Here is a 26445-nt window from a genome sequence, read left to right as displayed (position 1 = left end):
AATTACTTTTGACTGACTGAATTTTGGGCTGCACTAGGTTTTGGGTATCATCTATTTAAATAAAATAATTATACACAACATTCATTACAGTTTATTAACTTAAGCTTACATATTACAATTATAAAATGAATAAATTAGGGTTTATTAATTAATAATCTATTTACTCCTAAATAAATATCAGGTGTTAAAGAAGAAGCGATTTAGCTGAAATTTGGAATGGAAATAGAATTTACTCTGGATTAACACATAGGCTACTTTTTATCCCGAAAAAATCCATGGTTTCCCGAGATTTGGGAAAACTGATGATTTTGATGATATGAATGTTTGTTACTCTTTCACGCCTCAACTATTGAACTGAATTAGCTAAAATTTGGTATTGAGATATATTATAGCCTGAATTAACATATAGGCTACTTTTTATCCCGGAAAAATCCATGGTTTCCGAGGGATTTGTGAAAAACTAAATTCCACGCAGACGAATTCGCGGGCGTCCGCTAGTCATTGATATTTATATGCAGGACGCCGCAGCGGCACCGCTCCGGCGCCGCGCCGTGATCACAATGCACCGTGTAGCTTCTTTTTATTCCGTTCTAAGAGTTAGCGCTCACTATAATGCCTAACGTATGCAGCATATGCTTCTGTGGTACTTTTTTAAGGTTATAATATACCTAGCAAGAGGTAAGTCTTGGTACTGCTATTCGGGTTTTGGCCATGATTTGCTTTAGTAGTTAAGAAACAACAACACAGTAACATAACACAATTGGCATTGTTATGTGTGGCATAGTAGATATTGTAAGGAGTTTTGTATTATTTAATTTTACTACAATTTTTGTCACTTGTAGTTTCTCTTATTATCTACTTAAATATACTTCGTTGTAATTGTTTTGACCATTCCCAATGTTATTCTCTTTGTTCTCGCAGTTTCCAGTGGGACACCCTCCGGTATTCATAAATACTTTATTGTAATTCCCATTTCCGTTTCCTATATTTCTAAAGTTTTTAAACCACCTGCTGCCTACCGTATAATCAGCATAATCATAACCATAACCGCCGTTCCTACGAGGGTCATAACCAGCGCCAAAATCACCGCCGCCTACAGCGCCGTAAACACCACCGTTACCAGTACCAAAAACTCCACTATTTCCAGCACCCAAACTACCTATTTTGTTACCACCGCCATTACCCTTACTGTTGACATAACCATTGCCCCTACCAGCGCCAAAATCACCGCCGCCTCCAGCGCCGTAAACACCACCGTTACCAGTACCAAAAACTTTACTATTTCCAGCGCCCAAACCTATTTTGTTACCACCGCCATTACCCTTACTGTTGACCCCACCATTACCACCCCCATGAACATTTCCGTTACCCCCACCGTTACCTCCAACGTTACCACTGCCATAACCACCGCTATTACTACGGCTGCCATCTTCGCCGTTACTGCTGCCATTACTGCCGCCGTTACCGCCATCATTACCACTGCCATTTCCTCTGTCATTACTATCACCGGTACTACTATTGTTATCCCCGCCATTACTGCCGCCGTTACTATTATTGTCTCCATCGCTATTACTACCACCGTTACCATTACTGCCGCCATTTCCAGCTTGAATTTTGCTGCTAAAACCACCGCCATTACCACTTTCAAAACCTCCGCCAAAACCGCGACCGGAACCGCGATTAATACTACCGCTGTAACCACCATCACTATCAGCGAATTCACCCCTATTACCAGCACCGTTACCACCATTATTACTACCATTGTTACCACCGCCGCTACCACCGTCGTTACCGCGGCCACTACCACCACTATTATCACCACCGTTACTTGCGCGGTTACCACCGCTCATACCATTGATATTAGCTACACTGCGATCACCACCATTACCGCCCCAAAAACCTCCATCGGAACCACGGCCGAAACCGTGATTAAAACCACCGCCGAAACCACCATAATTATCAGTGAAATAACCCCTATTACCACCACCATTACTACTGCCATAATTGCGACTACTACCACCACTATTATCACCACCGTTACCACCGCCGCTAGCACCGTTCACACTATGTAGATTACCACCACTGCTACCACCATGATTACCACCCCAGAAACGTCCATCAAAACCGCGTCTGAAAGCTCCACCGCCGGCACCGCCCATATGTACTATGTTGGTGTTCCCTATTCCATTCCCAATATTTTTGTTTCCACCACCGCATCCTCCATAGCCACTGTAATAAAATTATACAATATTATTAATATTGTCTTACTTTATATGGTATTTATCTTACTATTGTATTATTTATATGGTCTTACTTTATAGAGAAGCTACATTGTATAGAATTAGGTATATTGCTCGGCAGCAGGTAACGCGCTGCATCCAGACGCGCATTTAGGGTTCAAAGGGCTATTTTTACATATAACAACCCATCGAGGGTGAATTTTCAATAGTTTGATAGCGATATTTTTATGTTTTATAAATATTTTTATGTCTTATAAAAATATATCGCTTTAAAAATATGGGCAGGGTATCCCGTAATTAATGGATAAAACGCAAATGGCAGATACACAAAACTAATTTCGGTGCATGGACACCTCGCGAGCGGGCCGATCCGGTGATGGTACGGAGTTGATGTAGTGAACGCATGCCCATATAAATCCATACGAAGCATACTTACCACTCGAGGCGAGGCGGTGCGGGTCGGGTCCCGGGTGGGTCTAATGAGCTACGACCTTTACTTTAATATTGTGTATATTTAGACGAAACACACAAAATTAGAAAAAAAATACTTACCATGGTGATGGATCTGCTTCCACGATTGCCGACACACAGATAGTACAGAGAACAAATAATACAGATTTCTGCATGTTGAGGTACCTACTCGATATTACTATTAATGATTATAATGCATACGTGATACTTAATAAATTGTATTTGTTTATAGTTTATTTTTTCGAAATAATACTTGTATCCAACAAAATTATCCAATACTGTTCAACCTTTGCTTTCGCAATCCAATTTATATGAATCTATGCTATTAACCTGCCACAAGAAACCACAAGGGTCAACATGATAGTAGGATTGCAAGATATTTCCAAAAAGATAAAATAATGTTTTAAGAATGTGTTAATTATTGGTTTAAAAATAAAATATTTTAAATTAATTACTTTTTAGGACCAGAGTTCAAGTTTGGGTTTTTAATTAAAATTTCCCTTTTTATTATTTACAAGTTCAAATGAAATTATCTGTTTAGAAATCATCTGTGTTATCTATCCATTATAAGGGTTTTCTTGAAATCCAGGGCTACTACGAAAATTTTAGCTTTTAAAAAAAAAATTTTATTTTTTTATACTGAATTATGCTAAGTAAATCATGAAGTCTTTCCGGATTTTTTTATTCTTTACAACCTAGGACTTAACTACAATCTCACCTGATGATAAGTGATGATGCAATCTAAGATGGCAGCGGGCTAACTGTTAGGAGGAGGATGAAAATCCACACCCTTTCGGTTTATACACGACATCGTGTCGTCATCGCGATTTACCGGAACGCTACATCGCTTGGTGGTACGTCTTTGCCGGTAGGGTGGTAACTAGCCACGACCGAAGCCTCCTACCAGCCAGGCCTGGACTAATTAAGAAAACCTCCGTCTTGTAAATCCACTACCAGTTATAATCTATACTATAATAATATTATCTAAATCAGTACATCCAGCCTAAAGATACAAATAGACAGGCAGACCAAAAATTAAAAAGTCCGGTTTAATTTACGAGTAAATTCTCAGGTATGCTGGTTGGCTCACGATGTTTTACCTTCACCGTTTGAGACAAATGATATTTAATTATAGTAATAGAAAGCCGTGATAGCGATATAGATAGTGAATATGACCTCAGCCTCAGCCATGATATTTTCAGGGATGAAAAGTAGCTTATGTGTTAATTCAGAGTAAAAACTATTGCCATTCCAAATTTCAGCCAAATCGCTCCAGTAGCCGCAGCGTAAAAGAGGAACAAACATACTCACACACTTACACAAACTTTCGCCTTTATAATATTAGTGTGAAGTGTATTGCTGAGAGGTTTCACAACATGATTCAGGACTATGTCTTGATATGAGCCGTTATAGCCTAGTGGATATGACCTCTGCCTCCGAATCCGGAGGGTGTGGGTTCGACTGCGGTCCGGGGCATCCACCTCCAACTTTTCAGTTGTGTGCATTTTAAGAAATTAAATATACGTGTCTCAAACGGTGAAGGAAAAACATGTTGAGGAAAACTGCTTACCAGAGAATTTTTTTAATTCCCTGCGTGTATGAAGTCTGCCAAACCGCATTGGGCCAGCGTGGTGAACTATTAGCCTAACCCCTCTCATTCTGAGAGGAGACTCGAGCTCAGCAGCCGAATATGAGTTAATAATGATAATGATATTTAATTGCATAAAATGCATAACTGAAAAGTTGGAGGTGCATTCCTCGGACCGGATTCAAACCTACGCTACAAAGGCAATGGTCATATCTACTGGGCTATCACATCTTTTTTCTCAACATACTATTATTTTTCATAAATTAAGGTATGTCTGCCTATTGCAAGCTCTCAATCCACATGCATCTTATCGTTATTGGGAAAGTAAATGGTTAGGAAGAACCGCTAATTAAACAATGATAACAATATGTCATCCCTTAATGTATTGTAAATTCCACTATTGATATTCTTGACGTAAATACCTACTGTTGTACCTTTTTGGTATGCCCATTGTTCATAAGAACCTTTCCTTTTTTCCAACTTTTTAATTATTTTGAATTTGAAAAACGTGCCTACATTATTTTAAAAAATCCTTTCGATATTTTTCTAATTATCCAACAAAAATGTACTTATTGCTTTTATTAATCCTGTTAATATTATAAACGTATATCGTATACGTATAGTAATCCTAGTAATATTATATTATATTCTTATAAAATGCACACAACTGAATAGTTGAAGGTGTATGCCCCGGACCGCAGCCGAATCCACACCTTCCGGATTCGGAGACAGAGGTCATATCCACTAGGCTATAACGGCTCATATCAAGACATAGTCCTGATTCATGTTGTGAAACCTATCAGCAATACACTTCACACTAATATTATAAAGGCGAAAGTTTGTGTAAGTCTGAAAGTGTGTAAGTGTGTTAGTGTGTAAGTGTGTATGTTTTTTCCTCTTTTACGCTGCGGCTACTGGAGCGATTTGGCTGAAATTTGGAATGGCAATAGTTTTTACTCTGAATTAACACATAAGCTACTTTTCATCCCTGAAAATATCATGGTCCCCGTGGGATTTGTGTTAAACAGAATTTGACGCGGACGGTGTCTCGGGCGTCTGCTAAGCTGAAATTACTTTGAGAATGCTTAAATCCCAGGCAAGCGAAGTCACGGCCGGAGGACAGCTATGCGCGATGCCGGAGGTCGCGCGTATGTACTTTTTTAGTTAAAATACCTGGCCAAACCCTGGGCAGGGTGAAATTCCTGGCCAAAAATCAAACAGGACAAGTACGTGCGCTGCTGGAGGGCGCGCATGGTTAGATACGCTAAATCACGCCCGGGCCGACCATATTTATTTAGTTAAGATATCCAGCTAAAGCCCGGGTAAGGTGAAGTCACGGTATTTTATGTATATGTGTAAAATCCCCAGTCGAAGCCACGGCCGGAGGCCCGACCACAAATGTTCAGCCAAAGGCCAGGGTATGCTAAGTCGCATATTTTGTCCTCAAGTAAACTGCCCAGCCTATGGCCACCTACCCTCATTGGAGATTTCTTATCTTCTCCCTTATCAAGAAAGAGACCTGACCCCAAAGCAAAAATATATGCGCGGCCTCCGACCGCGCACTTTACCGCCCTCCGGCGTGGCTTAAGCGTAACCATGCGCGCTCTCAAGCACGCACGTAACTGTCCTCCAGCCGTGACTTCGCCTACCCTAGCTTTGGCTGGGGATTTCAATCATGTATAGTACTCGTATTATACCAACTACGTCTTCACGTACAACAATTCGGCCATGGCCATAATACAGCCACAACCAATTTTTTTTAAAGCGAGTATGACGTCACGCTAAACTCAGTAAGGTCCGACTTACTGAGTATAACGCAACGTCACTCTATTATTAATTTGTAACATATTTTTATTCAAAGTGAGGTTATCGAGGGGTTGAATTTTATTTATGTGTACCTATTGATAAAAACTGATAAGACAAAATGATCTTCATTATTCGACAAGTGGATCTTACATTAGCAGTCTTAATATTACTATTATTAAGACCATCAGCATGAGCAAGTGTATGATATTTATTCTATGTGTTACCACCTTGTTAGCTGTAGTACATTCGGAATCAACACCATGGTAAGTACCTAACTTAAGATAAGTTTTCTAGAATACTATAAAGAGGTAAAGTTTGTAAGGTTGTATGTTGCGGTAATCTATGGATATATTGAACTGATTTTAAAAATTCTTGTACAAATAGAAAGTCTCGTTATTTGTGAGTGTCTTAGGCATATTATATAATTAAATATTATCTCCTTATTCCCACAGGAATGGGTACAACGTGGGGCGTCTGGTAGTATGTAGTGTAGTACATAGGCAAAGATAGACGTATTTCAACGAGCTATTATTTAATAATGTAAATGAGTCAAAATCATTTTTAAATTTTACGCGGACGAAGGCGCGGGCGTCCGCTAGTAAATCATAATTTTATAATAAATACTAGCGATATCAATAATCTCGTTATCTAAAGTGGCCACAGATCATAAAGCACATGAGCATTTTTTAGTCTGAAGCTTATATCACGGATATAAGCTATCCTTCCTTATTCGTGCTGGGTGCTGATAGCATTCACTTGTAACAGAACATCGAGCATTTGATATTTACATTTGCCGAACTGCACAACTAGCCGAGTCAAGCATAGAGCCAAATATTGAGACGAACATCTTGAGAATTCTAGAGAACGCTCTATTCGAATCAAAGATGCTCATGAAGATGTCAGACTTGATTTAGACTCCAAGAAAATCTGCTCGCTACAATTCTCGCCAGAACGCTCGATAGAATGTGTTCGTATTTTTCTGTGATGTAACATTCGCACGAATGCTCATTACAAGTGAATGTTCAAGTATATCAGTACCTTTATCTTAGGCAGGACAGTTCAGCCCCTTATCCTGCTTTAAAGACTATAACTTTGTTTGTTACAGGGCAGATCACTCATGCGGTGGTTACAGCGAAGGTAGTGGTAGTGGTTATGACAGTGGATACGGAGGTGGTTACGGCTGTGGTTACAGAGGTGGTAGCGGCGGCGACTATGGTAGTGGCAGTTGGAGTGGTTACGGACCATATGGCCAATACCACCACAATGTCGTATACGGGTGATTGTACTCAAGAATAATGGGTTTCTCATCCTATTTTTAACCATTTTACAAGAATGTATATTATAATGAATAATATTTTCTTTAAATAATGCTCTACTCCTACTCGTATACTAAAAAGTGCCCAGTACAAGGCAATAATTACTTACATAGGAGTAATATCTTTATGACTAAAAATATTATTTTAAGAATTTTTTTAGGTATAAGTTTAAGATTATAAAATTATACATGATGATAAAAGCATTTCTTAATAAATATTGTACAGTAACGTTTACCTTTTTACTTGTGTATCCACCTGTATGACCTCTGCCTCTGTTTTCGGAGGGCGTAGGTGCGAATCCAGTTCGGGACATGCATATCCAACTTTTCAGTTATGTGCAGAGGAAATATGTATACCTGAAAAAAATCTTAATTTTCTTGTGTGTGAAGACTGCCAATCCGCATTGGGCCAGCGTGGTGGATTTCTGGCCTAACCCCTCTCATTCTGAGAGGACACTCGTGCTTAGCAGTGAGCCGAACATGGGTTGATAATGATGATCCACCTGTATATGATGTACATCACTTTCTTTATAGATCCCCAAAAAAAAACTCTTAAAGGACTACTAGGTTACTTTGTTACCTGTTGTTTGGTACGTGGTTAGTTGGTTTAGCTACGGAAATGAGGTCCAGGGTTCGAATCCCGGGTCAAACCAACAAAAAAAATACGTTATTTGATGGTGTGCAGTCCCTTTTTAATTTTTTTTTGTTTACCTAATTTGTATTTGTTTTTTTTCTCAGTTGTACGTACTCAGCTAAATAAAGAATTTTATTATTATTATTATTATTGGGATTTTTCTTAAAATAAAAATCTTAATAGCAGCCTGGAGTTGGGAAGTTGGCGATGTTGGTATACCACCGTTCCTTGGAGAGCGCATAAAACCGTCGGTCCTGCGCCTGATCTTTCAACCATCCGAATACGATAGTGAGGAAACAGAGAAAGGGGTGTCGATTTTCATCCTCCTCCTAACAAATTAGCCCGCTTCAATTTAGATTGCATCATCACTTACCATCAGCTGAGATTGTAATCGAAGGCTAACTTGTAAAGAATAAGAAAAGAGAGTTCACCTGTGCTTGAGTTAGTGCCATACACTTGTGCACTATAATATCGCCTGCGTACAAGGCCAATCTCATAGTGAGATACCATAAGATTAGCCGAAACAAAAAAAAAACTATGCGGTCTGGAGCATATTATTATTATTAATCATACCTTTCTTTATCTGTTACGAAGTTTTTGGGTTTCTTTCTGTGTTACTGTTGCAACAGACAATATCAGAAAAGTAGTCTTCAAATATAAGTCCTACGAGTTGTACTCGGACCAGCTGGCCTATTCACTATTTTGGTCTTTATTATCAACCTAATAAAATTCAAATCTATTGACAAAATGTCATTTATCTACTGTGTGATAACCACCAGTAAGCACCGGATGGCATTTTTACATAGAATCTCAATTTTGTATATGTCAACTAGCGTACGTTAAAGATAGTGAATAAGCCTTTTGAGCATGGTCAGACTTTAGAACGAATATTGTGATAGTAATTTGGTGAACCTGTGTTTATTACCGCACAAGTTTGTCCAATACTTAATATAGCAAAATTAAATTATTTATTTTAAATTGACGAAAGCAACTCGAAGCTCTGTACATGCTCTTGTATGATTTATGTAATAATAAGTACGATTGTGTAGCCCTAACGCGCAAAATTTGTTACAAAGTACCACTCAGGGCTCGAATGCGAAGTGTTCGAACGCATCAGCTCTTTGCTACCCTCAGACCAATTATAGAAGGACCTGTATCGCACTCATAGTCACGAACAAAATTGTCTGTCATTTTCTGAGGAAAACGAGCTTAGATTTGGTATATATCTTGTACTAAACTAGAAGTTTTTGTCCGATTTTTACACGATTCTATTACACAAAAAGGTATTTTACGGAGCTCTTTAACCGATGAACACGATTACAACTATTTAACACCGATTATATAGAGACTGTTTTTATAATCGCATTAGATCGTTGATCATATACTTTGACAGAAAAGTAACATCTAGCGAGGCAGGTCCTATACAATAATTGGTCTGAGTTGCTACCACCAATTGCCGTACAAATGCGGGCAAACGTTCTCCATTATATAGAATGACGCAATCTTACAATGAGTACTTCAATAATATTGAAATTTTTTCTACACGTGTAGGTACTTTCAAGAGGTTGGTTATAAAACGCTTACAGAGTTATAGATATTAGTTATTGTTTTTTATCTTTCATCTATTTTTTTATTCACTTATTATTTTAATTTTTTCAAAATTTGTTTGTAATAATTTTATATAAAATATTTAGGTGCGTAGTAGTCTGCTTTATAGTATTGTAATCTGTGGTTTCCGAAGCTGGTGTCATAGTTATAATTTTTATTTATATTACTATTATGATATTATGATTGTGTACTATGATGTTGTTTGTAAGCTCTCAATAAAATAAAATAAATAGAAGATATGTATTAAAAGAATTATAACCTATTTTACAAATTTTATGGTTCCCAACGTAAGTACCTACAAAAACGGAACTCATATAAGATCACTTGCGTGTCTGAAAGTCTGAGTTAACAAATTGAAAAAGTATTTCACTGTTTGCTGCTATGATAATTTGAATAAATTTACTCGTACGATACCTATATAACGCGAAGCACTTTTTCTCTATTTAGACCAGGCGCTATGAGGTATTGAGTGTACGTAATACAAGGACAGTCAGTTTATAGTTTTGAACTCAAAAAATTATGGAGATTACGATTCTGCATATTGCCAGGATTCAGGTCCTCTATAAATATTATATTATATATATAATATAATATTATATTATTATATCCATAAATATTCAGGTATTCTTTTGTAATACCTTTTGTAATAAACCTAAAGGGGGTAGCCCTTTGGATTTGAGGGTATGGACTGCACAAATGATTTGTATTTACTAGGATTTGAAAAATAAAATAAACTTTCTTTATAAAATTTTCTTTATTGTAATATATTATAATTATTTTTATATTATCATTAACAACCCATATTCGGCTCACTGCTGAGGACGTGTCTTAATCAGAATGAGAGGGGTTAATAGTCCACCACGCTGGCTCAATGCCGATTGGCAGACTTCACACACGTAGAGAATTAAGAAAATTCTCTGGTATGCAGGTTCCTTCACAATGTTTTTCCTTTGACCGTTTGAGACATGTGATATTTAATTTCTTAAAATGCAAACAACTGAAAAATTGGATGTGCATGCCCTGACTCGAACCGGGTTCAATCCTACTGGAGTCAGAGGCAGAGGATTGTTATTATTTATAATTATTTTTATATAATAATAGGTATAAATTGTCATATTTGTCACACATATATAAATGAATATAATATTTTACGACATTAATCACAAAAGATACTTTTATACTGATAAATAAAGCAATTCGTGTGAAAATATTGTATAGAATTCCAAAATATTCTATTAACAAATAAAGTGTACAAAGTTAATGTTCAAATTTTCACTTCTGCCGGCACTCTCAGAGTGCAAAAGATTTTTATTTCTGTAATATCCATCCATTAACTGTTAAGAACTAAGTTGGTTTTTGGTTTTGATTATAAGAATAATTAAATTAAAATAAAATAAAACATTTCTATAACTAAATTACTATTTACCTATTTACACACGGTACACGCAAAATTAATTAATTGTCAAATATCCCAAAATATCTTTTACATTATAACATCTTCTTGACTTTTCAAACAAAATACTTATGAGTATAAATATATAATTATCTATTTAAAATAAAAATACATTATCATTTGTATGCCAGTTTGGTATTTTCACTAGTGTCATTTCCTCGCATTTTCCCGATTGGCAGCGACCATAGGGACGGCATTCGGGGCAGTAGAATCCACTTTCAGTACTTATTTCATTTTCCGGTGTGTCAGTGTATCGTATTGGTTTCCTGCACCTGCGGCCATTGCTGTAAAAAATCATATAAGAAAATTAAAAAATATATTATAATATTATATACAGTAGCGTGTGTGAAGTCTGCCAATCCGCATTGGGCCAGCCTATTAGGTAGACTATTGGCCTAACCCGCTCTCATTCTGAGAGGAGACTCGAGCTCAGCACTGAGCCGAATATGGGTTGATCATGATGATGATAATATACTCTAGCGACTCGTACGCGTTAGATTTGTTTTTGTTTTCATATAGCTAATATTCTCTATGTGATACGTGAGGTTTGCTTCGATCTGAGTTTGATTTATGATAACCACATGAAAATCGGTACATTTGTTTATTAACAAAACATTATGGATTTTTTTTTAATTATTATACGATTCAGTATTTGTTATATTATTTTTAATGAATTATCAGAAAGGAGGCTCTGCTATACAGACTAAATACAAGTTAGCCATATAACTATAAAATGTTAGTATTGTTAAATATGTCAGGTTGATGTAAGTGGGGACGTTTGTCTGAAAATTGTTTAACGTAGGCATAGTTGCTGGCAACCGTTAGTCAATAGTAATAGTAATATTATAATAGAGGTTTTGTGAGTTTCTGAGGTTGTAGAGGCTAATCTCTGGATCAACTAAGCCTATTTTAATTACCAATAGAAAGCCATATTTTATATATTTATATAAAATATGGCTATATTTTATTCCCGTATTCTCACTGGAACGGGAACTAAGCGGATGAAACATCGGGGTAATTACTACTGAAACTGCTAGGAAAAAATCCTACTAATATTATAAACGCGAAAGTTTGTATGGATGTTTGGATGTTTATTACTCTTTAACGCCGCTACTACTGAAGCGATTTGGCTGAAATTTAGAATGGAAATAGATTTTACTCTTGATTAACACATAGGCAACTTTTTATCCCGAAAAATCCGTGGTTTTCCGAGATTTGCGAAAACAGATGATTTTGATGATATGAATGTTTGTTACTCTTTCACGTCTCGACTACTATTTGCAGTTTGCACGAGAGTTTTTGGGCGTTGGAAATAGACCTTCATTTAACTTACACACACTATATTTGAACGCTTTTTTTTACATCCGTTAAAAAAACTCTCGTGCGAATGAGGGCTAAGGAAAAGTGCTTACCATCGGAGACGCTTGGCAGCAACCATCGTTACTACAATAACACACAAGACAATCAACAAAATCATCCGCATTTTGATTATAAGACCTAAAACACAGTTTCTGCACAAACAGTTTCCCTCCAAGTTACTTTATTAATAACTATAATATAATTTCTAAATATAAAATTATTCAAAATGTGCACTTTTTTTACAATTTATTAACTATACTAAACTATACTAAAACACAATTTCTCAAGATGTGTTATAAATACCATGAGAAAAGCGCGTTTTCTTTTGATGTTATTAATAATCATTTACGTTTCGCGTCGGTCAATTATTTATTAATAGTGGTTGACCTGGTGGTCCATCGATACATATAAATAAAAAAAATTGTCTGTCTGTCTTTCTATACTTTCTGGACTAATCTCTGAACTGATTTTAATGGGAATTTTACTGCAAGATAGTTTATTAGGTTATTGTGCAACATATATGTTAATTTTCCCGGAAATCCATTAGTCCCGCAGGATTTGTGAAAAACTGAATTACACTTAAACGGAGTCGCGGGTATCCGCTAGTAATAAATATAACAGTCGAATTGGTAATTCCCAATAATGTAAACTGTTTTGATTTTTCAGTCGTTCTCTTGAGTTTTTCCTAATTTTCTTTATGTATGGTTAAGGATCAAGAGGTCGATCTCACAAGTTGTACGATAGTGTTATCATGACGTTTTAAAAGTATTGACTTCCTTTTGAAGGCCTTCGTGGTGTAGTGGAATGCGCGGTGGGTTTACAAGACGGAGGTCCTGGGTTCGATCCCCGGCTGTGCCGATTGAGGTTTTCTTAATAAGTCCAGGTCTGGCTAGTGGGAGGATTTGGCCGTGGCTAGTTACCAACCTACCGGCAAATACGTACGTACCGCCAAGGATTTAGCGTTCCGGTACGATGTCGTGTAGAAACCGAAAGGAGTGTGGATTTTCTTCCTCCTCCTAACAAGTTAGCCCGCTTCTATATTAGATAGCCTCATCAATTACCACCAGGTTAGATTGTATTCAAGGGCTAACTAGTAAAGAATTAAAAAAAAACTTGAAAGAGTTACAAGTATAATCTACCCATACCTTTGACGGTACCGGAATGTTAAATCGCTTGGCGGTACGTATTTGCCGGTAGGGTGGTAATTAGCGACGGCCGATGCTTACCACTAGACCAGGCTGGGACTCAAACCCAGAACCGAATCAAATTATTACAGCTCGTTTGAGCTTAGTTTGTTATGAATCATCATTCATCTGGGTGAATGCCCTGCTTGACCGGGAACCCCCCCCCCCCCCCCCCCCGTTCGTTGGTTGTTAGTTCCTTCAGACCAAACTGTAGTTTGTCTCACACCGCAAGAACCAGCTTATGATCAAAGGCATGGGTTCGAAACTAGTCATGCATACTCCAACGTTGTGTCACAAGGGTTTTAGGCGTATTTTATATTACAGTAATAAATCTTATCTTTATTGGGAAAGCTAATGTAATGTAATGTTGTAATGTAATGATTGATTTGGAAGAACCGCAAATTAAATAATTTTATCATTTGTATTGTTGCCTTTGAACTGCAAAATCCCACAGCTTATAATATAAAAAGACTGGTGAGAGAAATGAGCTTCAGTACTTGAAAAGCTCATCGCTTAAAAGTCCAAGTCAAATATTATCAATAAAACTTCAAAGATGAGCAAATCTATAGTATTTATTCTATGCGTTACGGCTTTGTTAGCGGTAGTAGTTGGGAAGCCATCTCCCTGGTAAGTAATTTAATTTTTTTTATATTATTAAGCATGGTTAACTTGGTATGGACATGTAATTCGGAGAGATGAAAGTTATATTACTAGAAGAATGTTGAATTATATGATTACAAGTAGAAGGACACAAATTGAGAGGAAGACCAAAGAAGAGTTGGTTGGAGTGTGTGAAATAGGACATGTATGTAAAGGGAGTGGATGATGAGTTGACGTGAACTGAGGGGATTTTTTTTTATTCACTACAAGCTAGCCCTTGATTACAATCTCACCTGATAGTAAGTGACGATCCAATCTAACATTGAAGTGGGCTAACTTGATAGGAGGAGGATGAAAGTCCACACCCCTTTCGGATGTAAAGATGCAGCCTAATCGTGTATTGAAACGCGGATGCCTACAAAATATTTTATTGGATTGAATTGCATATTAAATGCATATTAAAATTCAAGCCCTTTTAATCCTGGAGATTTATGATTTTCGGACTGTTCTTGACTTGACTTCCGTGGTTCTTTCATAAACGGTTTTATTTAATACGCCACGTGCTTGGCACCGCCTTTAAAGAGATCAGAAGGTAGCACATACGATGGTCCTTTTCGCTGTTTAGTTTAGTAGAAATTTTTTTGTGGTTTTTTTTATATATTAAAATGACTCTTTGCAGTAGCAATTGGGAATATTGGTCATATTTAAAAGACGACTTTAAGGCAAATATTCTTTTAAAAAATTACAAAAATAAAATTAGATAAAGTAAATTATCTAAGCCTTTAAAATGAAGAATGCATACTTACCTAGTCGTGTCCAGTACCTATCGCCCGCGGTTCAAATATCAAAATTCATCAAATGTAGGTTATTTTTGAAATGACTAATTGGTAGATATTTGTAAAAACTTTACCACCGGTTCATATAACAAGTTTTACTGAGAAGAGTCGGCAAGAAAATTGACAGTTGGTTGTACGAGTATAATCATGTTCAACTCTTTTGAAACTAGCACTACAACTCTTTCGTTTGTTACAGTGGTGGTAACCCGTGCGGTGGTAACGGTGGTGGTTACAGCGGTGGTTACGGGGGAGGTTACGGCGGTGGTTACGGAGGTGGTTACGGAGGTGGTTACGGAGGTGGTTACGGAGGCGGTTATGGAGGAGGCTACAGTGGTGGAAGTTGGGGTGGATACGGTGGAGGCGGATGTGCTACCGGGGGATGCGGTGGCACAACCAACAATATCGGAAATGGCGACCATAACTACAATGTCGTCTATGGATGATTTTATTGGACAAGGAACTATGGGTTTCATACCCAATAATAATCAGTTTCACAAGTATTAATAACAACAATTATTTATTTAACAATTTTATACACTAAAACTGCAAGAGGAAAAAACTGACTATGAAGAAAAATAAAATTAATAGTTTTAAACATAATTTTAAATAGTGATGAAAGTATTACGTAATAAAATATTTTGTACAACAAAAATGCCTATTTAATCTAACGTAGGTAGGTACATCCTTGTGGTGAAAACTTCACCTTCTTGTAATTACTATTGATCTTAATAATTATCCTTATTGATCTTCTAAATTATTAAAATTGGTCTCGATTTCGATTGGTTTCGAATTATCTCATTAGCAATGAGACCGCCATTTTCGCATTGAATATTTAGATAAGTCTTTATTACATAATATAATACATAAACTAGCAGACACCCCCTGGTTTGACGTAATAAGCTAGTTGACACTTTTTTTAAATGATCATTAGATTAAAAAACATTTTTCATATTTTCTAAGCCGTGATTACATAAAAATTTTAGTTTTTAAATATGTTTATAACAATAAACGACAAACCAAAACGCCTGTCGGCCATGATGGTTATATTTCAAATGTTTCATGACGTCACTATAACAAATCTCTTAGAAACGGAGCGTTTGACAAAAATATTAGTTATGAATTAGTTTTATGTTTACTACATCAAGTAACCTTGTGACGTCACAATATGAACGATAGCGTTTTTGACGTTTGGAAAATTGGAAAACATACATGACTTTTAAATTAAGTTTTATAAGAAATCGTTAGCTTTTATAAATTAATATCGATAGAATATTTCGGACCCTTATTCCATGTACTAAGCGAAATTAATATTGTTTGAATTTGTATGTCAACTACCCTATCACATTATTAAACTACCACAAACTCTTGCGATGCATTTGCATGCACTAAAAATGTATAATTAGGTACTACTTCACAAAAGTAAACGATAGTTTTTTTATTTTTAACTTCACATTAAAATTGTTTATGATATAAACTTACCTGACACATAATAACAATTACCAGAATATAATGTTATCGAGGAATGTCAGCAGAAATATCAGCTACAATATACGCCACAGAGGTCCAAAAGGCGGTACATAGGTCAAGTTCATCAGGGTCTTCAACATTCATAGTATCTCCTGCAGTATGGTGGAACCAGTAATACCTCTCATTCGAAGTATGCAAAGTAGCTCCTGGAATACCTTTTTTAATAAAAACATCTATATCTGTTCCAAAACTATTTGATTCTACTAAAGTTGTTGCATTCACAGACTCGAAAAGTTTTAAAACTTCTGCTACTATACAACGTGCTTTTGAAGTACCGCCGACTACTAAACCACGCGGAGCAAACGTGCCTTCTCCATCTGCTTCCATGATAAAATTTATATTGTGATTTTTGTCTCTATGCTTTTCTTCGTATGCATAGGCACCTACAAGACCTAGCTCCTCAGCAGTCCAAAAAATAGATCTAAGAGTCCTTTTCGGCCTCAAATTTAGTCGTTTTAATATTAAAGGTGCTGCCCAACTAATAAAAAGACCGCCACCATCGTCCATCGCACCTTGACCAACATCCCAGCTATCTATATGACCAGAGACAATTACCAATTGCTCAGGATAATTTGTTCCTTTGAGATCTATAAGAGTATTTCTTGAAATTTTCGTGTCATATGTTGATGACATTGTTATATTAAGGACGACTTTTTCTTTTCTATCATAAATTCTTCTGATCAAATCCGCATCTTCGAGTGATATCGCAGCTGTAGGTATCTTCTTCACTTTATCTTCATAATTTTGATTTCCAGTATGTGGTGAGTTAATTGAAAACGGAGCAATAGACCTTACCAAAGATGCAACAGCTCCTTTTGCTCCAGCTTTCACAGCACCTTGAGATCGATATACAACAGTTTCGCTGTAACTTGTAAACTTGGGATCGAATAGTACTATTTTTCCTTCAACATCTTTATCCGGTATTTTTTCTAATTCGTCGAAGTTGCGCACAACTATTACTTCTGCTGATAGTCCATTTGATGGAGTACTTACACTTTTCCCAAGACCTAATATTGAAATATTCTTTATTCTCGGTTGAACCATTGTCAGTTTTTCCGTTTCTCTAACCCAATGGGGTACCTTAAAAATATTTAATTTATTAAGTTTTTATATTACTACAATCACTGACAATACAATTTTTTGTTTAGTTACCTCAACATCTTCTGTAACGATATCTTGTATACCCTCCTGTTGTGTTAGCTGAATCATGTAATCAATTGAGTCTTCAAGAACTTTAGATCCAGATGGACGACCTCCAAATATATCTACAAACTTTGCCAATCTAAAAAATTAAAACATTGATTTTTTAAATATACGAAAACATATAAGAAAACAATAAAGTAGCTCTTATTGTTATACACGTACTAGTGTCAGTTACGAGAGTATGATAATGACTTAAAGCTTAAAAGTCAGGAACAAGGTACTATTTTAATACTCACTCATCGTAAGTTCTTCTTTTGAAATCACCATCCAAAACATATCTAAATATTTCATCTTTTACATGTCTGTATGATCCTATCTCCTTTATTAGTTCTTCACTTAGTAAACCTCTACAGACAGGACTATATTCTTGAACTCTGGCTTCACTTACAAATATAATAAAATAATATAAAATAAACCGGGCGGCGAAACTCATTTTGCCGCCGCTGCCGTGAAAATATTGTGACGATTTGATAAGCGTTTCTGTTTTTGTTGAGCGGATTGGATATCTTATCGGTTTAAAAAAAACAATGTTCACCTGTCAAATGTCGATTACCATTATTTTTGTTTGAGGGCTAGATAAACATAATGTTCATAACAAGGATACGCGAAGCATGACTTAAGAAGTTTAGGTATGCTTAATCAAACTCTCCCATTGGTGCTGTGGTTCTCAACAAAGAGGATCTGGGTTTAATTTTTAGCTCTGGTCAGTTTAGGATTTTATATTTTCTAAATAGGCTCAGATCTAGTCTAGTGATAGGTATCGGCTGTAGTTTGTTAAAACTTATCCAAAAATAAACCCTGGACGAGTTTGTTGTAGGCTCTTCTAGGACCAAGGCGCATTTGTAACCCTGTAACTTTAATTTTAAACTATATATTTATAAACTATGCCTAATTGAAATAAATGAATTTTGACATTAACCTTGTTTTTTATCGGCAAAGACGTACGACCAAGTAATTTCGCGTTCCGATAGAATAAACTTATACCTCGTGTAAGGTGGTAAGATGGTAACGGGCATACCGCATCTTAGACTGCATCGTAGATTAATGAGATAGCAGTCAAGGGCCAACTTGTCGTTCATTAAAAACAAAAAACAGCCGGCAATGTAATGGAACAAGCAGCGCCCGTATAACATACCATGCAGTCTATGCCGCCTCAATAGAGTAATTTAATCTATACTTACTCAATATTATGAAGAGTAGAGAGTTAAGTTTGTGGTGTTTTAGGGGTAATCTCTGGATCTACTGAATCAAATTAGAAAAATGTTTTACCACTAGAAAGACATTTTATTATTTTTCTTACATTATATAGGCGAGCGCTTTGCTGCAATCATGCTTGACAGTAAGCGATGATGCAGCCTATGATGGAACGCGCTTGCTTAGAAGATGCCTATTCACTTTTGACTGGAAGACTAGATCGGATAGTTCCTTGGCGGACTCACCAAAATAAATCCTGTAAAAAACTGACAGACAAGCAATCTTTCGGCGATGCTACAACGATTGCAATTTAACACTAGTTAACGCCTCGTTACCGATGAGCCTTCTAACAAGGCGATCCACAGAGTCACAGTAAAAATACTGTAACAGAGTCTAAAGCAGCAAGCTGGTATTTGGCTGATCCATCCAATAAATGGGAGCAGTACTCCATGCAACCTGAGCTTGGTATTGATTAAGAAATAGGTAGTTACTTTTTCAAACTATTTTTTGGTGTTTTTAGGTTGATCACAAAAGCGCTGTGTTTCGTGGTAGTTTCAAATTTGCCGCCACTAAGTGTTGGAATGACTTACCTCCACCAATGCGAGATATACGTACTATTGGGTTATTTAAGACTAAATATAAAGCTCTTTTATTATTGGATCAGCAAACAAATAACCCCTAGTACTAATTCCTTTTCTCCTTACTACAACACTGTGGTGGCGGCAGATCGTTCATTTTACAGGTTGACTCGTATTAATTATTGTTTGATTTTCCTTGTTAATTTTAGTTTCCCATAAATGTTAATTTTGTTATTTTATTACTCTGTTCGTTCTTGTTTCATTATGTTATTTTACTTTGTATTCATGTATAAGTTTTAAGTTAAGACACGTCACGTAGACACGTCCGTGAACTCACAAGGTTTCACCTGAAAACCAGCGCCACAGCTCGCTGTGGCATCGTGCTGAGGTGGATACCTTTTTTGTCCACGACCAGATATTTGTGTGTTCTGTTTGTTTATTTTATTTTATTACTCGTGTGTGGACAAATAAAGATATATTCTATTCTATTCTATTCTATAACAACCTATTACATAACAATAATACAAAAAAAGAATACAAAAGTTGTACTGTTTTGAATGATGATTTAGAGTAAGTATCTAAAAAAATTAAACTGTTTTCTGTATCTTATGAATCTTTCCAAGTTTATTTCTAAAACATTACAACTTTTGCGTTCTTTTTTTAATTTTTATTTTATTTTGTAATAGGTTGTTACCAACCAAAACACCAAAAACAACTACTAAAAACGTAGGTTTTATTTTATAATACACTTTGAAGTAGAGTAACCCATATAATTCTTAAAAAAGGGAGAAAAGCCTCTTTTTTTCGAAATCGGTAAATTATTGCCCATATAACCTTATGCAGTTTGACAGCTAATGACCCCCACTAACACCCCTTAAAGGGATCGCTATACGCTTCCAGTGTCCCTGTATATAAATAATTTGTAAGTCTTTAAAAAATATTTGTAGTAAATTATTTCTTGATATATCTACGTGTACTCATATAATATTATCGAATAGATAGTATATGCTTGTTATTTTTAGATCGTCAGTTTTTTAGCCGTAATAACAGTAGAACGGTAGAACACTACCGCAAGCTTCTTGTTGCGGAGCAGGAAATGTATATTTATTTTATTGGTAATAGTTATCAAGAACAAAGAATAGTAATTTATTTTTCGTATTGGCATTAAACTGATATAGGACAATGTTATTGAATAATAATTTTATTAAGATGTAACACATATCACAATAAAATGTTATCGAGGGATATCGGCAGAAATATCAGCTATAATATACGCCACAGAGGTCCAAAATGCAGTACATAAATCAAGTTCTTCGGGGTCTTCAACATTCATGGTATCTCCTTCAGTATGATGGAACCAGAAATACCTCTCATTCGCATTATGCAAACTGGCTCCTGGAATACCTTTTTGAATTAAAACAGCTATATCTGATCCAGGGCTATCAGATTCCACTAACGTCGTGGCATTGATGGACTCAAATAGTTTCAAAATTTCTGCTACTATACAACGTGCTTTTGGAGTACCAGCTACTACTAAACCTCGGGGAGAGAATGTGCCTTCATCTGATTCCATTATAAAGTTTATTTTATGATTATCTTTCCTGTGTTTTTCTTCATATGCATAGGCACCTACAAGTCCTAGTTCCTCAGCAGTCCAAAAAATAGATCTAAGAGTCCTTTTCGGCCTCAAATTAAGTCGTTTTAATATTAAAGGAGCTGCCCAACTAACAAAAAGACCGCCACCATCGTCCATCGCGCCTTGACCAACATCCCAGCTATCTATGTGACCAGAGACAATTACCAATTGCTCAGGGTAGTTTGTTCCTTTGAGATCTATAAGAGTATTTCTTGAAATTTTTGTGTCATATGTTGAGGACATTGTTAAATTGAGGACAATTTTTTCCTTTCTATCATAAAATCTCCTAATCAAATCCGCATCTTCTAGTGATATCGCAGCTGTAGGTATCTTGGTCACATTGTCGTCATAATTTTGAGATCCAGTATGTGGTGAGTTAATTGAAAACGGAGCAATAGACCTAACCAAAGAAGCAACAGCTCCTTTTGCTCCAGCTTTTGCAGCACCTTGAGATCGATATACGACAGTTTCGCCGTAACTTATGAATTTGGGATCGTAAAGTACAATTTTTCCTTCAACATCTTTATCCGGTATTTTTGCTAATTCGTCAAAATTTCTCACAACTATAACTTCTGCTGATAGGCCATTTGGTGGAGTACTTACACTTCTTCCGAGACCTAATATCGAAATGTCCTTGATTCTAGGTTGAACCATTGACAATTTCTCTGTTCCTCTAACCCAATGGGGTACCTGAAAAAATATTGCTGCATTGAAATCTTTGCAAATACAAGCGGTAAGTCACTCGCCATCACGAAATATGGAAAACTGATTGATGTACAAAGATGAAATTTGGCAGGAAGGTAGTTTATAGTTAGAAGACCAGAGGTCTGAGGGTCTGCTAGTTTTATATAAACTCAATCATTGTCATTCAAATCAAAAAATTTACGTTTAGTTCATGACATTTTTGATCAGTCACCTCAACATCTTCTGTAACGATATCTTGTATACCCTCCTGACGTGTAAGCTGAATCATGTAATCTATGGAGTCCTCAAGAACTTTAGACCCAGAAGGGCGAGCTCCAAATAGATCTACAAACTTTGCCAATCTGAAAAATTAAACAATGTTTTTTAAATAACGACACCATATTCTCACATCTTTCAATATTAGCAGTAGAAATAAATATTTAAATTTTATTACTAGTTTTATTTACTTTATGAAATTATGATATTATTCTTAACTAGAAACTATACGCTATATTTATATACCAAAAAAAAAATGTCTCAGGCAAATTGTTGAGTTATTCACATGAATACGCACATAAGGACTGCAGAGCCTTAAATACATTATGACATTCTTATAGTAATCACTGATAGCTGATAGTCAATTATGAGAGTATGTCTAACATAATAATAAGTAGGTAAGTACCAGCTTATCAGTCAGGCCCTAGGTACCATTTTGTACTCACTCATCGAAAGTTCTTCTTTTGAAATCACCATCCAAAACATATCTAAATATTTCATCTTTTACATGTCTGTATGATCCTATCTCCTTTATTAGTTCTTCGCCCAATAAACCTCTACAGACGGGACTATATTCTTGAACTTTAGCCTCACTTGCAAAAATAATAAAAAAAGATAAAAAGATCCGGACGGCGAAACTCATTTTGCCGCCGATGCCGTGAAAATATTGTGATGATTTGATAAGCTTAGTCCCTTTTGTTGAGTGGATATCTTATCGATATATGAGACAAATCATCACCTGTCAAATGTGTCGATTACCATTATTTTGTATGAGAGCTAGATAAACATGTTATAATGTTCATAACAAGGATAACGTGGAGTATGACTTAAGAGATTTATGCTTTATCAATAAACTGTAGTAACATTTTTGCATCACATTGTTCTGTACTGAATAAATATCGTCCGTCGTGTTTATAAAATGACTGCGAAACGACCGATTAATATTAAAAGGAATTCCAAGTTTGTCTTTATGTTGGTACCTACTAACAGTGTCATGGTTCGATAATACGAACGGTCATTTTCTACCTTATTTTCCTGTTGTACTTTTGCTATCTTATATAACATACTTATTCAGTAACACTTTATATTAGTAACACTTCCTCTTGTTGTTTCCGCACGCGTCACCACATGGCTCCACGGAAGACCAGCGCTGCGCTGGTGCATCCATCACTAGCGTAGCACATGCTGAGTAGTGACCATTTTGGTACCACACACATCATTCTTTTGGATTTAATATAATTATTAGTTTAATATCTTTAAATTATTAGTTTACTATATTTTTAAAATGTCTTTCTTTTGTTAAAGTATTTGCTGTTTTTTGTGTATTATGTGTGTGTGTCCAAATAAAATAATTTTTCTTTCTTATTTATTTAAACTTCATGTGTATCCCACAACAACAAATAGATCTATTAAGAAGAAACCAAACGGCGGCCTTCTTGATAAATAGCGAGTGCTTCCAGGTAACTTTAGTTTTAGGAAAACATGTGGACATGAGCATGATAGACAACAAATACCTATAAAATATTAATACACATACCTACAAATAATTTACATTATTTTACACAACACAACCTGTGCTTCGTCGTCAACGTACTGTACAATAATACATTAATATATAAAATAAAAAATATAATTGGTATTAAGGTATTGAAAATAAACTAATATATATATACATTAAAAATCCATAATTAAGATAACTGTTGTCGCCATGTTGCAACGCCGCCGCCGCATTTCAATTTACATGTTTTTGTTAAGTAGATTATTAGGTTAATTTTAAAATGTGAAATATAAATGTATTGTATCTGTTAAATAACAATATTAATAAGATTAATATATACTAAAACTACTTAGGTCAAATTGGCAGCACTGTCTAGTTCACTTGACATCTTGCTGCACTGCTATTGGTTCCCGCCAAAAGCGGTGAGTCGCGATTGGTTCCCGCCAAAAGTGAACGTTGATAAAAAGAAGTATTGTGGGAGAGTGCGACGGAGGCGGTCGGGACCTCCGATAAATTTGGCAGTTGAGTGTCGACTGTCGTCGGATATACGTGTCCAAGTTAAAGTATATATTTCATATAATTAAATAATAAAGAAGTCTTTGTCAGTAATTACGTTAATTAGCCACGGCCGAAGCCTCCCACCAGCCAGACCTGGAGCAATTAAGAAAACCTCAATCGGTCCTGCCGGGGATTGAACCCAGGACCTCCGTTATGTAAATCCATCACGCACACCACTGCGCCACGAAGGCCGTCAAGACTTTTAAATAAATACATCACTATATTTTGTATATATAATCACTAGGTAATAATATTGCTACAAAATTATATATAATTTTTTAATTTTTACAAAATTTGACGGCCACGTGGCGCAGTGGGTAGTGACCCTGCTTTCTGCATCCACGGCCGTGGGTTCGATTCCCACAACTGGAAAATATTTGTGTGATGAACATGGGTGTTTTCCAGTGTCTGTGTGTATTTATACATTATTGAAGTATTTATATGTAGTATATAATTGTATATAAATATTATAATATCAACTATCTTAGCACCCATAACACAAGCTACTCTGTATGCTTACTTTGGGGCTAGATAGTGATGTGTATTGTTTAAGTTTATTATATATTTATAATGTATATAATGTCTAATGTATTGTATGAGTATTATAACTAGTAATATAATATTCTTTAAATAGTCACTGTCTGTTGTAACTTAAAATACAAAGAATGAATGAACTGACTCGTATGTTGTATGTTAAAGTCAATGAACTGCATTTTATTTCAAAGATGCACCGGTATCATTTCCGATGTGTGTCCTTGACAGTTTGTTAGGTTGTACATTTTTACTCAAAGGCACTTACTGCTGATTCGTCAAATGTTGTACTGCCATATAATTTTTCATAATAAAATACTGACGGAGACGATTGATTACAAACGGTTATACGAAAATTTTATATGTATATAATAAAGACTAGCATATTCGACGACTTCTCTGGAATATAGTATAGGTATAGACTCCTACGGAAAATCTATTTACGAGGTGAATTTCGGAAAATAATTCCTTAAACCGAAACATTTCCTTAACCTTTAAACTTTATTTATGTTACAAAACTAATTTTGAATGTTTCAAATTGTGTTGATATTTAATACCATTCAATCAGCTTTTATTATTAATTAAAAAAAACGATACTTAACACTACCTTTTAGCCTTAATTGGCAAGCAATCTTTTTTAGAGTTTTAATAAGATTACACATAAAATATAAGAAATTTAATATTTTTATTTAAAAAGTAAGGCAATATAGGTAGGTAGTTAAAGACAAAAAAAAAATACAAAACGTTCTTCTAAAACCAAGAAAAAAATTCTGACACATCACGTCATAATTTTTTTTATGTTTGTATTAGTATTACTAATATGTTTAGCAACCAATGATACGTCTGCGTTCTTCTGCGGTCATTCTAAAACAGAAGCTACTGAGAACTTGAGGAGCAGGGCAGCAGCTGCAAACAGGGGGAAATGACCTATTCTGGGAAAGTGCGCACTATGTGCCTGTGAGACTATCTACGCATTCCTGGTTAAGGGTTAAAAAACTATCCGTACAGTTTGACTTGTATGTTGATACATTAGTTAGGTTGAATTTTCCCTACCTACAAATTTTCCCTCTATGCAGTAAAACAGGTAAGAAAATAATCAGGCATTGAAACTGCTTTCTAAGAAGAAGCCCCCATCTGCCGAGTGTTCTTTTCAATGCCACTATCTCTCACTCTCAGTTACATTAATCTAATTTGTCTGTGAGAAATCCCAAGCACCGAGGAACACAATTACTTACTCATAATAAGTCTTCCCTTTGAAAGGACCGCTCACGACGTAATCTATTATATCTCTGACATCGGTATCATAAGAGGCAATTTCATCTGCCAAGTCGCCGATATCACAGCCATTTAATTCGGTGTACGATTTCGTGTCAGACTCACTATGTACTTGATAAAGTATTAACAGGAACACTTTTAACGCCAAAATAAACATTTTTATCTATTTTTTTAATGAGTCACACGTCCTAACTGGACGATGAATTGTGAACTTGTGACTGTGAGGTCACAAGTATGTTCAATTGTCCAGTCCATGTAGTCGCCCTATATTGTTGCTCTGTTAACTATAATTGTTCGATACAGTTTTAATTGTTTCCTTTTCAAGGTTTTTGTTACGGTAAAATTTACTAACCGTCCTTTCAGACAGTTTATTAAAAAAAACATTAAATGT

The 26445-nt window shown here is 35.8% G+C and overlaps 4 protein-coding genes across 4 annotated transcripts; 1 reads left to right on the top strand and 3 right to left on the bottom strand.

Annotated features, from left to right (window-relative positions):
* Positions 1-851: 851 nt before the first annotated feature.
* On the bottom strand, positions 852-2866 carry LOC128198194 (uncharacterized). The gene is made up of 2 exons (XM_052882204.1): positions 2793-2866; positions 852-2229 (listed from the first exon to the last, which is right to left on the bottom strand). Exons 1-2 carry the CDS (start codon positions 2864-2866, stop codon positions 852-854), a joined length of 1452 nt encoding a protein of 483 aa, XP_052738164.1.
* Positions 2867-6294: 3428 nt separating this feature from the next.
* Positions 6295-15537, top strand: LOC112049187 (keratin-associated protein 21-1-like). The gene is made up of 3 exons (XM_052882203.1): positions 6295-6368; positions 7211-7381; positions 15291-15537. Exons 1-3 carry the CDS (start codon positions 6295-6297, stop codon positions 15535-15537), a joined length of 492 nt encoding a protein of 163 aa, XP_052738163.1.
* LOC112049169 (carboxypeptidase Q-like) lies at positions 14812-20654 on the bottom strand. Its single transcript, XM_024086965.2, has 3 exons — positions 18061-20654; positions 17774-17903; positions 14812-17701 (listed from the first exon to the last, which is right to left on the bottom strand). Exons 1-3 carry the CDS (start codon positions 18255-18257, stop codon positions 16607-16609), a joined length of 1422 nt encoding a protein of 473 aa, XP_023942733.1. The 5' UTR covers positions 18258-20654; the 3' UTR covers positions 14812-16606.
* Positions 20655-20781: 127 nt separating this feature from the next.
* LOC112049168 (carboxypeptidase Q-like) lies at positions 20782-26283 on the bottom strand. The gene is made up of 3 exons (XM_024086964.2): positions 26015-26283; positions 22149-22278; positions 20782-21922 (listed from the first exon to the last, which is right to left on the bottom strand). The coding sequence occupies exons 1-3, from the start codon at positions 26209-26211 to the stop codon at positions 20831-20833; spliced, it is 1419 nt and encodes a 472-aa protein (XP_023942732.2). The 5' UTR covers positions 26212-26283; the 3' UTR covers positions 20782-20830.
* Positions 26284-26445: the final 162 nt, after the last annotated feature.

Source organism: Bicyclus anynana, chromosome 6, assembly GCF_947172395.1.
Source record: "Bicyclus anynana chromosome 6, ilBicAnyn1.1, whole genome shotgun sequence".
NCBI lineage: Eukaryota > Metazoa > Arthropoda > Insecta > Lepidoptera > Nymphalidae > Bicyclus > Bicyclus anynana.
Note: the sequence above shows the minus strand (reverse complement) of the source record. Positions and strands in the feature narration are given on the sequence as shown.